This window comes from Antechinus flavipes, chromosome 2, assembly GCF_016432865.1.
Source record: "Antechinus flavipes isolate AdamAnt ecotype Samford, QLD, Australia chromosome 2, AdamAnt_v2, whole genome shotgun sequence".
NCBI classification, from domain to species: domain Eukaryota; kingdom Metazoa; phylum Chordata; class Mammalia; order Dasyuromorphia; family Dasyuridae; genus Antechinus; species Antechinus flavipes.
In genome coordinates this window covers 38511732-38527882 of record NC_067399.1, presented here as the reverse complement: position 1 = coordinate 38527882, position 16151 = coordinate 38511732, and the positions used below count along the sequence as shown (strand labels likewise).

Below are 16151 nucleotides of genomic sequence, written 5' to 3'. Positions count from 1 at the left end.
ATATGAAAGTATTATATCATTTTTCTGTCTTTATTTGGCTTCCTGGTTTAGTAATCAATACCACATTAATTGTTCTCTAAATTGATAAAATTAACTTGTGAATGCATCTGACCCTATGGATTTTTTCTGGCAAGTTCATTGATGGCATGCTCAGTTTTTTTGTTCTCTAAAGTTTCATTTTGTGTTTTATTTTCTGTTCCATTCATCTGGACAATTTATATTCTTAGAGATATTCATCCATTTCCATTAGGTTTTCATATTCATTGGCCTAAGGTTGCACAATACCTATCCTAGTTGTTGATTAAATTTACTCTTGAGAGATGATACTTTCAGAGACCTGAGTTTCAATTGATAAATGACGGACAAAAGCAGCTACACCCAAAGAAAGAACACTGGGAAACGAATGTGAACTATCTGCATTTTTGTTTTTCTTCCCGGGTTATTTATACCTTCTGAATCCATTTCTCCCTGTGCAACAAGAGAACTGCTCGGTTCTGCAAACATATATTGTATCTAGCATATACTGCAACATATCCAACATATAAAGGACTGCTTGCCATCTAGGGGAGGGGGTGGAGGGAGGGAGGGAAAAAAAAATCGGAACAGAAACGAGTGTCAATATAAAGTAATTATTAAATAAAAAAAAAAGAGAGAGATGATACTTTCAGCCTATTTATTTTTGTTAATGGTAAATTGTTTTTCTTTCATTATTTTGGTGGGCAATATGGGAACAGTTCATGGAGTTTATTGTCTTTAGGGATCTGTACCCTCACTGGCCACATAAAGAGACCTTTAACTCAGTCCAGATATTTGCTGACCTTGGCCAGGGTACCATGAAAGTTGGGGTGTCTGAGGAGTAAATGTGAAACAACAAACAGAATCCAGAATCCCCAGCTTCCAGATTGTTGTTAAACCCAGTTGCTCTCATCATTCTTGTCTGGATAGCAGGTGCTGATTTTCTGGACCAAAGTCTCTGCCACAAGCAAAAGGGAAGACAATGTCAGCATAGCCCTTATCTGGCTTCCATTCCATTCTGATCTTACCCTGGGACACAGCAAGGTCCGGGCTCAGGCCCCAGTCTATGTCTTCTAGTTCCTGGCTTGTGTTGCTGTACGCAGCATAATTGGCTCAGTTCTCATGCGCTCAGCATGGGCAATATATGTGTCACCAGGCCTTCCTAAAGGCAATCTGACCTGATACAAAACCTGAGACAAAATAAATTTACAGAGCTAGAATAAATGACAAAATTCTTTTGGAAGAACAATAGATCAAGAATTTCAAGGGAATTAATGAAAAAAAAAATGCAAAGGAAGCTGGCCTCACTGTGCTAGACTTAAAACTAGTCTAAAGTATATTAGTATGTTAGCATACTAAAACTAGTATAAAGCAGTGGTTATCAAAACCAGTTGGGACTGGCTCAGAAATAAGAGTCATTGATCAGTGGAGTAGATTCACAAGACACAATGACTAGTGCTTGATAAGCCCAAAGACTCCAGCTTCCACCACAGGAACTCACTATTTGACAAAAATTGCTGGGAAAATTGCAGAAAATCGTATGGCCTATTTAGAATACCTGTAGGACACACAGATGGCTAAATTGAACAGGAGTTAAAGTATAAATTTTTTTAAAATTTTATTTAATAATAACTTTATATTGACAGAATCCATGCCAGGGTAATTTTTTACAGCATTATCCCTTGCACTCGTTTCTGTTCCGATTTTTCCCCTCCTTCCCTCCACCGCCTCCCCTAGATGGCAAGCAGTCCTATATATGTTAGATATGTTGCAGTATATCCTAGATACAATATATGTTGGCAGAACCAAACAGTTCTTAAAGTATAAATTAAATACAATATAAGTATACATGGCCAAACAGTTATTTTGCTGTACAAGAAGAATCAGACTTTGAAATAGTGTACAATTAGCCTGTGAAGGAAATCAAAAAATGCAGGCAGACATTCCCTAGAATGAAACTAGACATTAACCAACACTCATTATCCTATACTAAGATAAGTTTGAAATGGGGTCATGATTTAGACATAAAGGGTAAAATTAAGGGCAAATTAGGAGAACAATGGATAGTTCACCTCTCATATTTGTGGAAAAGGAAGGAATTTATGGCCAAAGAAGAATTAGAGAGTTTTGTACAAAGAAAATCATACAGATTAGAAAGGAAGCAGACAACTGAGAAAAAAAAAATTTACCTACACCTTTTCTGATAAAGACCTCATTTCTAAAATACATAGAGAATTGTCCCAAATTTATGATAATATAAACAATTTCCCAACTGATAAATGATCAAAGAGTATGAACAAGTTTCAGAGAAAGAAATTAAAGCCATTTCTAGTCATATGCAAAAATTATCCAAATTACATTGATTAGAGAAATGCAAATTAAGATAAATCTGAGGAAACACTCTGAGACTAAGATGACAGGAAAAGATAATGATAAATATTGGAGGGAAAGTAGGAAAACTGGGACACTAATACATTGATGGTGGAGTTATGAACTGATCCAGTTATTCAGGGGAACAATTTGGAACTATGCCCAAAGGGTTTTAAATTGTGCATACCCTTTGATCCAGCAGTGTCTCTGCTGGGTCTGCATCCCAAAGAAATTATAGAAATGAGAAAAGAAACCATATGTGCAACCATTTTTGTAGTGGCAAGGACCTGGAAAATGACTGGCTGAATAAATTGTGGCATATTAATGTTCTATACAATCTATTGAACAGACTGATTTCAGAAAAGCCTGTAAAGACTTGCATGGATTGATGATAAGTGAGGTGATTATTACCAAGAGAACATTGTACACAGCAGCAAGACTATGACATGATCAACTGAAGACTTGGCTTTTTCAATAGTGAGGTGATTCAAGGCAGTTCTAGTGGATTTGTGATGGAGGGACCCATCTGCATCCAGAGAAAAGGCTATGGAAATTGGATATGGATTAAAACATAGTATTTTCAACTATTTTGTGGTTATTTGCTTGGGGGATTTTTTCTCTCATTTTTTCACCCTTTTGATCAGGTTTTTCTTACAAAGTGTGATAAAGGTGGAAATATGTTTGGAAGAATTGTACATTTTTAACCTATATTTGATTACTTGTTGTCAGGGTAGGAAGAAGGTGCAGAGGGAGGGAAAAAAATTTGGAACAGGAGGTTTTGCAGAAGTAATTGTTAAAAAAGTATCATTGCAATGCCCAACAATTGGAGAATGGCTAAATAAATTGTGGTATATGAATATTATGGAATGTTATTATTCGGTAAGAAATGACCAACAGGATGATTTCAGAAAGGCCTGGAGAGACTTACATAAACTGATGTTGAGTGAAATGAGCAGGACCAGGAGATCATTATATACTTCAATAACAATACTATATGATGATCAATTCTGATGGACGTGGCTATCCTCAGCAATGAGATGAACCAAATCAGTTCCAATAGAGCAGTAATGAATTGAACCAGCTATACCCAGCGAAAGAATTCTGGGAGATAGATGACTATAAACCACTACATAGAATTCCAAATTCCTATATTTTTGTCCACCTGCATTTTTTGATTTCCTTCACAGGCTAATTGTACACTATTTCAAAGTCTGATTCTTTTTGTACAGCAAAATAACTGTTTGGCCATGTATACTTATATTGTATTTAATTTATATTTTAACATATTTAACATGTATTGGTCAACCTGCCATTTGGGAGAAGGGGTGGGGAGAAGGAGGGGAAAAATTGGAACAAAAGGTTTGGCAATTGTCAATGCTATAAAATTACCCATACATATAACTTGTAAATAAAAAGATATAATTTTTTTTTAAAAAGTATCATTGCACACATTTTCAAAAAAAAAAAAAGTACTGAAAACTAAAAAGGAAATAAAATTTTAAAAAACAAACTATTTCATTTTTTGGTTACATTTTGAGTTCTATGTGTCTCCCTCTCTTCCTCCCAACCTTCCTTTACTACATGGCTTTTGAAGTTTCTTTCTTCTCTCACACTAAGATCCTATGGTTTTTCAGAATTTATTGACATTTCAAGATGTTGCTGTGGAATTCACCCAAGAGGAATGGAGCTATTTGGATCCTGGTCAGAAGGACATGTACAGGGACGTGATGCTGGAGAACTATGAGAACTTTGTCTCCCTTGGTAAGCTAACTTCTTTTCAGTTATCCAATCAGCATTCATTTCTCTCTGACTGAGTACCAGGAACTATAATAGTCACCAGGGGACAAAGAAAAAATTAAGACAGCCCTCATGCAACATCTGAACTATTCAGAGAGACACCAAGAATCTAGTCATTACAAAGCAAGTTATTTCTAAGGGGATGGCAATAGGGTGATAAGGAAAAGCCTCATTAGAGAGATAGCTGTCCCTCAGCTAAGCTGTGAAAGTAAATTACGGTTGCAACTGTTGAAAGGCGAAGAGGAGGGCATGGCAGAGTTGGGGGAATATCCCATGATAACCTGAAGAGATAGCAGGGAGAACTACTACAAGGTCAGAGAATTCCATCTGTCCATGGCTATGGGGTGGCTGGAGAAATTGGATGAATTTGAATTTGCTGGAAAGAGAGGGAGAGTCATACAAATACCTTTCATACAGAGATGCATTGAAATATTTGAGAAATTTTTGAGCAGTCATTGCACCTCCCAGACAAAAAATCCTTGCTCTGTCCAGCTGGAAATCAGCAGCTTCATTCTGCAGCCCTGCAGGCTCTCCTTTCACACTCTCTGCTCAGTCAGGCTTCAGGTTCTCCATAGAGCCCCAGGGCAGAGAACGAAAGACTTCTCCCAGCAGACTAGGAGTGGGTGAACATGACCCCATCTGTTCTATGTCTGCAACAAAAGCTCTGTCCCTTCCCTCACATTTGCTGAGGGAAACTTCTTCAGGGGTCATTGGTGCTTCTCCACTAACATTTCTAGACCTGCCCCTTTTTCTTAGAGAGAGACCAGGACTGAGTTCTGAGGTGTCTCTGTGTTCTCAGCACTTTCCACTTATTTCTCCTTGAGCAGGGCTTCCAGTAACTAAACCAACTGTGATTTCTCAGCTGGAGAGACATGAAGCCCCCTGGATATTAAGGGAAGAAGACCCTAGATTCATTTCTGAGGGTGAGTAATAACCAGGCGGGCAGAGGGTGCAGTCCCCCCCAAGTGCCAGCCCTGGACTGAAGGAGCCTCAGGGTTCTGAGTTCCAATCTGACCTCAGACACTTCCCAGCAGTGAGACCCTGGACAGGTCCCTTAACCCTGTTGATTTCATCTGTGACATGATGTGGAGAAGGAAATGGCAAACTCCTCTAAGATATGAATCTCTGCCAAGAAATTCCTCAGAAGGGCTTACAAAGGGTCAGATGCAGCTGAAAACCCCTGACCCAGAAATCTAGGCAGGGTCAGGACTCACTGCCAGCAGGAGCTTGGCTGGATCATTAGAGTGAGCTACTTTGGAAATGTTGGGCCTGGAGCTCTCTTTCAAGGTCCTTAGGCCTGAGAAGAGAAGTTGTGGTTGTCCATCCTGCACTCTTCCTATAATCTCACCTTTTGTGTCAAGAAATGTTGTTCTAGCAAATCTGTCCTTGTATTTCTCTCTAGTCTCAGAAAATGCTGTAATTCTTGTAGACTTCTAATCATATACTGGCTCCTATCCTTTATTTCTTTGACTGTTTTCTCTTCTTAAATCCTTAAATTATTTTTATCTTTGAAGAGGCTTTTCAGCAAGATAAATGGAAAAATACTTTCATGTATAATTAAAAAAATCAAACCTTGGCCATATACTGTTGCCTGTTTTATCCCCCTTTTAATTTGTCTCATTCTTTTTAGTGACAGAATCTAGAAAGATGCCATCTATACCTTCTATCCTCCTCCTACTTTCCCTTTCCTACCTTTAATTTGTGCAATCAGCTGTCTCTTTCTACTGCCTCATGAAAAATTATCTTTAAGATCATTTAATAATTATATATATAAATAATGACTTTAATAATAACCATAACTAATATTTGTAGTTTGTTTACTAATGTTTAACCAACATTTGGGATGGATGGTTTTTGTATTTTTCCATTTTAGAATAAGGCCTTTGAAAATCCATAACATACCTTCCCCATGGTCACCTACCTAATAAGTGTCATACTCACAGTTTGACTTTCTGTTTCCACAAATTTAGGGATTTTCTTGGTACAGGAAAACATAGAACAAGGTCCAAGGATTTGAAGTATGACCAAATGTAAAGAGCCATAGCATCCTAGTTAATAGACCTATTTTCAGAGCCTGCCTCTCACACTTACTAAGTGTAACATTGGACAATTCCCTTCATCTCTCAATGTTCCTTTTCTATTGAGATCTTGAGTTTTATCCAACATTTTGTGACCCTGTTTGAGGTTTTTTGGAGGAGATCCTGGAATGGTCTACCATTTCCTTTTCCAGCTCATTTGACAGATGGGAAAAATGAAGCCATTAGGATTAAATGACTGTGCAGAGACCCTCAGGAAAAATGTGTTTGAGACCAAATTAAACCAGGAAGATGTACTATGGCAGTAACACCCCGCTGTTCAGTGCTCTCAGCAGCTCTCAATCTATGATTTTGATGGAAGGTAGCAACCTTCTATAAGGACTTTCTTCATCTAGAAATTGGTTATATTTATAAAATCACAGCTTCAATCACTGTCTCTTCTTTAGTGTTATCAGAGATCCACTTGAAATGTAATACTCTGTAGTTTTAGAATTATTGTTTTTCTTTTTGAAAATTTAACTGTTTTTGAAATATTGGGCAGTTATGTTACTTTTTCCTCACCTGTTTTTGGGCTTCAGCTCCCTCTTGATCATGTTTCTTCTACCTTGTCCATGTCAGTCACCCTTCTTCTTAATGGAGATGACTGAAACTAGAATTGAGCATAAAGTACTTTTCTTTTCCCCACAGCATTGAGCACTGGGTACTGACACTTTTTTGTGTTACTTTCAGATTCCCCTGTTGAGAAAAGAGAATGTGAAACCAAGGAGTCAACTCCAAAACAATATATTGCCAACAGAGAGACATCCAGAGAGAAAATCATAAAGGATAATTTCTGCAAATCTAAATTGGGAGATACTTGGAATCATGACACTGGATTAGAAAGGCAGATAAACAACCCAGAAAAACAGCCCATTAAGCTAATTGTTAAGCATAGCAAAACTTCATGTAGCAGAATTTCCATACTGAAGAACCTTTGTAAATTTAATAAATACAAGAAGCTTTTCAGTTATCACTCAAAACAGAATCATTACCATAGAGTTTGTTTTCAAGAAGAACCTCATAGAATTGATGAATGTGACAAAACCTTCCACATCAATTCATGCCTTAATGTACATGGAGGAATTCACCATGGAGTGAAATCTCATAAATTTGGTGAATGTGATAAAGCTTCCAACTACAATTCATACCTTGCTGTTCCACAGAAAAATCTTCAGGAAGAAAAGCCTATTGAACAATGTAATAATGACAGCAAAACTTTTAGCCAGAGTGGATATCTGTCTCAACATAAGAGAATTTCTATTGGAGAGAAATCCTATAAATGTAATGAATGTGGGAAAACTTTCAGCCTTAAGGGAACCTTTAATAGACACAAGAAAATTCATGCTGGAGTGAAACATTGTAAATGTAAAGAATGTAGAAAAGCTTATAGGGACAAGGCATCCTTTAATAGACATGAGCAAATTCATACTGGAAAGAAACCCTATAAATGTAATGAATGTGGAGAAGCCTTCAGGTTGAAAAGATGCCTTGTTGTACATGGAGCAACTCATAGTGGGGTGAATCCCCATGAATGTAATGAATGCGGAAAAGCCTTCACTCGGAAGGATCACCTTAATAGGCACAAAAAAATTCATACTGGAGATAAACCATATATATGTACAGAATGTGGGAAAGCCTTCATGTTTATAAGAAGCCTTGATATACATATGGTAATTCATACTGGACAGAAGCCCTATAAATGTAATGCATGTGAAAAAGCCTTCAAATTTAATGGAACCCCGAATATACATAAAATAATTCATATTGGATTGAAACCTTGTAAATGTAAAGAATGTGGAAAAGCTTGTAGGGACAAAGCATCCTTTAATAGACATGAGCAAATCCATACTGGAAAGAAACCCTACAAATGTAATGAATGTGGAAAAACTTATTGGGACAAGGCATCCTTTAATATACATGAACGAATTCATACTGGAGAGAGACCCTATAAATGTAATGAATGTGGAAAAGCCTTCAGGTTGAAAAGAGGCCTTGCTATACATGGAGCAACTCACACTGGACAGAAGCCCTATGAATGTAATGCATGTGGAAAAGCTTTCTTTCGGAAGGATCACCTTAATAATCATAAGAAAATTCATACTGGAGAGAAACCATATATATGTAAACAATGTGGAAAAGCCTTCACGTTTAAGGGAAGCCTTGATATACATGAGGTAATTCATACTGGACAAAAGCCCTATAAATGTAATGCATGTGGAAAAGCTTTCAAACTTAAGGGAACCCTTAATATACATAAGAAAATTCATACTGGAGTGAAACCCTATAAATGTAATGAATGTGACAAAGCCTTCAGGTCTAAAAAAGGACTTGAGGTACATGAGGCAAGTCATACTGGGGAGAAGCCCTATAAATGTAATGAATGTGGAAAAGCCTTCACTCGGAAGGATCACCTCAAGAGGCATAAGAAAATTCATACTGGAGAGAAACCTTATGTATGTAATGAATGTGGAAAAGTCTTTAGGCGTAAAGAAGGCTTGGATGTACATGAGTTAGTTCATACTGGTCAGAAGCCTTATAAATGTAATGAATGTGGAAAAGCCTACAGGCAGAAGGGAGGCCTTAATACACATAAGAGAATTCATACTGGAGAGAAACCCTTTAAATGTAATGAATGTGGAAAAGCCTATCGGCAGAAGGCAGACCTTAATTCACATAAGAGAATTCATACTGGAGAGAAACCCTTTAAATGTAATGAATGTGGAAAAGCCTATCGGCAGAAGGCAGGCCTTAATTCACATAAGAGAATTCATACTGGAGAGAAACCCTTTAAATGTAATGAATGTGGAAAAGCCTATTGGCAGAAAGCAGGCCTTAATTCACATAAGAGAATTCATACTGGAGAGAAACCCTTTAAATGTAATGGATGTGGAAAAGTCTACCTGCAGAATGCAGGTCTTAATTCACATAAGAGAATTCATACTGCAGAGAAACCCTTTAAATGTAATGAATGTAGAAAAGTCTCCCTGTATAATGCAGATCTTAATTCACATAAGAGAATTCATACTGGAGAGAAACCCTTTAAATGTAATGAATATGGAAAAACCTTCATGGAGAAAAGTCATTTTAATTCACATAAGAAAAGTCATAACTGACATGAAGTTCTATATATGTAAAGAATGTGGAAAACTCTTCAAACCTAAAGAACACCTTACTTTACATAAAAGATTTCATATTGGAGAGAAATTAAATTTAAATACAAGAATTGTGGAAAAGCTTTTAAGTGTATAGAAACTTTTAAAATTAAAAGAAATTCATACTGGAGGGAAATCCTTTGAATGTTCTGATGTTGAAGCAGACTATGGCTGAAATCCAAACTTTGCATAATAAGAAAATGAAAAATAGAGAAAACTTCTTGTACAGCTCAAACCTTAAGAAATATCAGACAATTCATCCTGGTGAGAAATCTAAATGTAAAGAATGTGAGAAAGTTTTCAAGGAACAAAAACAATTTATTTTACATAAAATATTCACTAGCTCAAGCTGATATAGTACTTTAGGCCTTCATACTGATTGAGCAGTTGGGTTGGGGCAACAATCTTATGTATCTAGGCAATATGGAGGAGTTAAGGGACAAAATCCAAGGAGGAGTAGATTGAGATATTGACACTTCTGGACAAAAGTTGTTTAAAGATAACTAGACAGTCTCAGAAGTTGAACACAGTATGGGTTACAAAGTCAAGTAAACTCCAGCTTCACATCATTCTATGCAAATAAGAAAAATTCTGCTTGCTTCATTATCCTTATAATGGGGACCAAATGAACTGTTTTAAAGTCCACATCATAAATACTAACCATTATTATTATCTCAGTTTTTCTAATTAAATGTAATGGTAATTTTTAATCTGCTCCCTCCCCCACCATCTTCATTGAGTCTTCATAGATTTTATCCCAAATCTATTAGAATTCTCTTGAATCAATGCATTGCTGAACAGACTTAAGTCTATCTTAGTTGATCTCTGCACAATGTTGCTGTTACAGTTTCTGCTTCTGCTCATTTTACTGAGCTTCACTTCATGCAGGTCTTTGCAGTTTTTCTGACTTCTGTTTACTTATTTTTTATACAACAATTGTAATCCATATCATTCGTATATAACAATTTACTCAGCCTTTCCCCAATTGATGGCTAGCCTCTCAGCTTCTATTTTTTTTTATCAATACAAATAACTACTCTAAATTTTTTTATACACATTATCCTTTTTCCCTTTTTAATAATCTCTTTGGGATCTAGAATTAGTACTGGTATTGGTGAAGGGATATGCATAGTTTAATTGCCCTTCCAGTAATTTCAAATTACCTTCTATAGTGGTTGAATCAATTGATTTGAAAATTGCCTGTTATATCTTTGACTATTTGTCAGTTGTATAACCCAATTCTTTGTATATTTGAGAAACTGAGCCTTACCAATTGTTTCCCATTTTTCCCCTTCTAATCTTGGTTGTATTGTTCTGTTTGTGCTAAACCTGTTTAATTCAGTATAATCAAAATTTTCCATTTTATATCTCATAGTGCTCTCTAGCACTTGTTTACTGAAAAATTTTTCATTTTTTTATAATTCTGGAAGATCAACTTTTCCTTGTTCTCTTGATTTTCTCATGTTATCTAACCTTTGTACCTAAATCATGTACCCATTTTGATCTTATCTTGGTATGCAATGTAAGATTTTTGTCTTTATGTACCTTGTACCATGTTGTTTTCCAGTTTTCCCAGATATTGTTGTCAAATAGTGAGTTCTTATCCCAAAGGCAGGGGTTTTGGAGTTCATCAAACTCTAGGGTATTAAGGTCATTTACTACTTGAGTCTTTTGTTCCTAATCTATTCTGCTGATCCGCCAATGTATTTCTTAACCAGTACTGGATCTAATACTAAAAATGATAGTTTTGTCTTTTCATTGCTTATTCTGAGTCCATCAATTTCTTCTCTTATTTGCTAGAGGTAACATTTCCAGTACAATAATGTGATAATGTGCTAGGGTATGGGACCCTGCCAAGAAGGAGTACAGAGATCACCTCGACCTTTAGTGCAGAATAAGTTTTTTGCCATGTTGTAGAAACTTGCCCTTGCTGAGCAAGGAGCAGTGATTTGTGACCACGGAAGCAGGATCAGGCTGAGGATCACAGTGCAGTTGCTCCTCTCCCCTGTGAGCAAGTTGCTAGATTGCTGGATCTGCTCTCCTCCCACTGGTAGATGCTATCATATGCAGAGACCATGAGCTGCTTCTCTGAATGGTGATTGGGGTTTGCCTACTGTTCACTCACTGATCACGCTGCAAAAATGTGTATCAGCAAGGCTCTACAGCATAATAAACTGGAGCTCTTTTCACACTGTGAGTCTCTTGCCTCATTCCTCTCTCCTCTGAGATCAAAGGGCTCATATACTTTGAGTGCTTAAGATGGCTGCAACAATAATGGGCCTCCTTGCTTCACCTCTGATCTGACTGGGAAGGCTTCTAATTTAGTCCCATAACAATAATGTTATCTGGTTGTTTTAGATAGATAATAATTATCATTTTAAGGAAAACTCCATTTATTTCTCTCTTTATTTAATAGGAATGGATATTGTATTTTGTCATAGAGATGATCATAGTATTTCTGTTGGTTTTATTATTGAAAGGACCACTTGTGCTGCTAAGTTTCCTAATCTTGAAGCAACTGTATTACTGGTATAAATTCCATCTCATTTTAGCGTATTATTCTGGTAATAAATTGCTATAACCGCATTTCTAATGTTTTGTTTAAAATTTTTGCTTCAACAAACTAGGAAAACATCTTCACAGTTAAAGGTTCTGATAAAGGCCTCATTTCTAAAATATATAGAAAACTGACTCAAATTTATAAGAAATCAAGCCATTCTCCAATTGATAAATGGTCAAAGGATATGAACAGACAATTTTCAGAGGATGAAATTGAAACTATTACCACTCATATGAAAGAGTGTTCCAAATCATTATTGATCAGAGAAATGCAAATTAAGACAACTCTGAGATACCACTACACACCTGTCAGATTGGCTAAGATGACAGGAAAAAATAATGATGAATGTTGGAGGGGATGCGGGAAAATTGGGACACTGACGCATTGTTGGTGGAATTGTGAATGAATCCAACCATTCTGGAGAGCAATCTGGAATTATGCCCCAAAAATTATCAAATTGTGCATACCCTTTGATCCAGCAGTGTTTCTATTGGGCTTATATCCCAAAGAAATACTAAAGAAGGGAAAGGGACCTGTATGTGCCAAAATGTTTGTAGCAGCCCTATTTGTAGTGGCTAGAAACTAGAAAATGAATGGATGCCCATCAATTGGGGAATGGCTGGGCAAATTGTGGTATATGAATGTTATGGAATATTATTGTTCTGTAAGAAATGACCAGCAGGATGAATACAGAGAGGACTGGCGAGACTTACATGAACTGATGCTAAGTGAAATGAGCAGAACCAGGAGATCATTATACACTTCGACAACGATATTGTATGAGGACATATTTTGATGGAAGTGGATTTCTTTGACAAAGAGACCTAACTAAGTTTCAATTGATAAATGACGGACAAAAGCAGCTACACCCAAAGAACGAACACTGGGAAACGAATGTGAACTATCTGCATTTTTGTTTTTCTTCCCAGGTTATTTATACCTTCTGAAACCAATTCTCCCTATGCAACAAGAGAACTGTTCGGTTCTGCAAACATATATTGTATCTAGGATATGCTGCAACATATCCAACATATAAAGGACTGCTTGCCATCTAGGGGAGGGGGTGGAGGGAGGGAGGGAAAAAAAAATCGGAAAAGAAACGAGTGCAAGGGATAATGTTGTCAATATAAAGTAATCATTAAATAAAAATTAAAAAAAAATAAAAATAAAATAAAATAAAATTTTTGCTTCAGATTTTACTAGGAAAATTGGTCTATTGTTTTCTTTCTCTGTTTTTGCTATTCCTAGGTTAGGAATCAGTACCCTGTTTGTTTTATAAAAGGAATTTGGCGGGCTTCCTTCTTTGCCCGTTTTTCTAAATAATTCATATAGTATTTCAGTAAATTTGTCTTTAGTAGAATTTTGCTAGAATTTGATTGTAAATCCATCTGGGCTGAGAATTTTTTTTGGGAAGTTTGTGGTTTGTTCAAAAAAATTTTTCTCATCTTTGAATTTTTTTTGAAATTTTGAAATTTTTTCTTATTTTTTCAATAGAGGATTTATCCATTCAAATATTATGTTCAACATTTTGGGAAACATTGATTTGGTGTATTTAAAATGTTATTGGATGTAAATTGGAACATTCACCTATAAATTTGATGTGGAAGGGATCTTTGACATTGTTCTAATTGGGTCTCTTCCATTATTTTGGCATTTAAATTTATAATTTAATTTTATTTTATTTTATGCTATATTGAATGAGATTAGTAGGAAAAGAAATTCAATCTATGGCAAGTTGATACATAATATGATACTTTCAATGCTGGATTTCTGGATACATTTATCCAATGTATGTATTGGATACATCAAATCATTAGTATAAAGCAGAATGATTGTCAGAGTAAATTAGATGTGAAGGAATTTTCCCTAGAACTTCCTCTTTGTGGACAGTCTCTTCCTCAATTAAAAGGATAGGCTGAAGGCAGATGAGATCACATGAAAAATTCTTTATATATAGCTGAATAAGGCCAACAGTAGGAGTTGTTCCAAGCAATAGTGTTCATATCCTAACTATGACTTTCTAGGTGTGGGAGGCTGGAGTGTGTGATTCACCCTCTGCTCTCTTTAGTATTTTTACCTGAGAAACGAAAGCATTAGGCAGGGTAAGCTTCAAGAAACTATCTTCCAAATCTGTGGGCCTCTAGGCTTACTGCAGAATTTCCTTTTCAGGGGCATTATGGCTCCTAATGTGTGTGAGGTTTTACTCCTTACATCCCATTTCTGTACAAGAATTCTTTTTATGACTCTTTTATTTTATTTGTAACTAGCCAGTCAGCAACTGGCTGCCTTGGCAGTAGATAGACTTAGGACTTAGGACTTGGGACTTAGGAAACTTGATCTTCCTGAGTCTAAATTTGGCCTTAAATACTTCCTAGCTATAGGACCCTTGACAAATCACTTTAAGTCACTTTACCTTAGTTTTCTCACTTGTCAAATGTGCTGAAGAAAGAAATGGCAAACTACTTCAATGGTTTTGCCAGGAAAATCCCCGTTAGGGTCATAGTCACAGGTGACTGGATGGCAAAAAACAAAATACATTTTAGCACCCCTTTTCTCAGCTCTGAAGATGATCTGTACTGGAATAATATATTTTTTTTAATACTAAGGTTCTGTATATGTTCTTAGTTTGTTGGGACGAATTTTATATAGACTTCTTTCCTGACATTAATATGACTTACTTTGAATAAAGATCCATGTATTAGAGAAGAGAATGTATATTTCCATTTCTTTTTTTTATGAAAGGTTTTTATTTACAAAACATATGCATGGGTAACTTTTCAATGTTGACCCTTGCAAAACCTATTCCAAAATTTCCCTTTTCCTGCTACCCCCACCCCCTCCCCCAGATGGCAGGTAATCCAATACATGTTAAATATGTTAAAATATATGTTAAATCCATATATTTCCATTTCTTAAAAAAAGTTTTTATTGGTTTCTTTGTATGCTATCTTGCATGCCACAAATCAGAGCCAGCTAAACAGTGAAAGACTTTCAAGAAGGGAATTGACCCTATCCTTGGGGAAAAAAAGTTATATTCTCTCTTCCCCTGTGCCCTTCTCCTTCTCCTTCTCTCTCTCTCTCTCTCTCTCTCTCTCTCTCTCTCTCTCTCTCTCTCTCTCTCTGTCTCTCTCTCCCTCCCTCTTCCCTTCCTCTCTCTCTCTTTCTCTCTTAACGTGGCAATTAAGATTCCTGAAGAACACCGTGATACTAAATCTCTTTTTCTCAGAGTACAATATTTCAGACATAAGAAGCATTTACCAGGTCCTGCCCATTTTTGGACGTCTAACAATATATTCAGATTTGGATAACAAAACAAAACCAAAAAAAAGTGACGTGAAACAGCCATCTCAAAACATCCATCACAGATTTCAAAGTTGTGCTATTTATTACATGAATTAAAAGGGAAACATAAGTTTCCTCTGATGAGATCAGGATAGCAATTTCTAAGTCAAAATACACATGTGATAACTTCCCAAGGCTTTCTCTCAGACAAAGTACATTTATTTGGGAGAAGAGGTTAAAAACAAAATGAAGAAGCAAAACAGGGACAAGGTGAGGTAAATATGAAATAGTTTTGAAAGAGCAATATGGTTATCAAGGAAAGGACTTTTGGAGAAGTGATTAAAGGAATATGCCATGAGGGGTGAATATGCCATTGATTTGCAGCTTATATCCATAGAAGTGTTTTGCAGATTAAATATTATTATAGTAAGGAGAAAAACAGCATTAAAGGGAAGACCTAGGAGAAGGGCATAGAGAGAACTCTCCCAGGAAGCTAGAGACTTCAGTAACTGGGATGTTCCCCTCCTCTAAAGATTAATCAACAGGACTTACGGCCAAGATGGTGGAGAGGAGGCACATAGCTGTGTAAGCTCCGCGTTTTTCTCTCAGAATCCATTCCATTACAAGCTTCTGAATTAATGCTTGACTGAAAAAAAAAAAAAAACACAAATAGTTACCAAGAGAAGCCATCCTTGAGATTCACCAGGAAAGGTCTGTTTTTGCTCGAGGGCGGGGAAGGTTTTAGATTGGGCACAGGCTGAGGGCAGTGGCAGTGAGAGCACGGGAGCAGAGTGGAGAGGGGGTGGGGGATGATCGCAGCCGTCTCTGCGGGGAGAGCTTTGCTACAGGACTGGATACTTTGCCCTGGCAGCAAGTCAGCAGCCCAGCAGAGAAGCTAAA

At 36.6% G+C, this 16151-nt stretch overlaps 2 protein-coding genes and 1 long non-coding RNA gene across 6 annotated transcripts in view; 2 read left to right on the top strand and 1 right to left on the bottom strand.

Annotated features, from left to right (window-relative positions):
* Positions 1 to 16151, top strand: part of LOC127547583 (zinc finger protein 260-like) — a 203983-nt gene that overhangs the window by 27842 nt on the left and 159990 nt on the right. The window lies entirely within an intron of this gene.
* Positions 889 to 15892, bottom strand: LOC127547596 (uncharacterized). Its single transcript, XR_007950219.1, has 3 exons — positions 15804 to 15892; positions 6780 to 6953; positions 889 to 973 (listed from the first exon to the last, which is right to left on the bottom strand). It is a non-coding gene; the product is annotated as an uncharacterized LOC127547596 (long non-coding RNA).
* On the top strand, positions 968 to 13163 carry LOC127547579 (zinc finger protein 160-like). Its single transcript, XM_051974465.1, has 3 exons — positions 968 to 4146; positions 5010 to 5105; positions 6948 to 13163. Exons 1-3 carry the CDS (start codon positions 4008 to 4010, stop codon positions 9368 to 9370), a joined length of 2658 nt encoding a protein of 885 aa, XP_051830425.1. The 5' UTR covers positions 968 to 4007; the 3' UTR covers positions 9371 to 13163.

Coding starts and splice junctions, on each gene's coding strand:
- LOC127547579 (XM_051974465.1), top strand. CDS start 4,008: ATGGTTTTTCAGAATTTATTGACATTTCAAGATGTTGCTGTGGAATTC. Junction 4,147..5,009: donor TGAGAACTTTGTCTCCCTTG/GTAAGCTAACTT, acceptor CTCCTTGAGCAG/GGCTTCCAGTAACTAAACCA. Junction 5,106..6,947: donor CCCTAGATTCATTTCTGAGG/GTGAGTAATAAC, acceptor TGTTACTTTCAG/ATTCCCCTGTTGAGAAAAGA.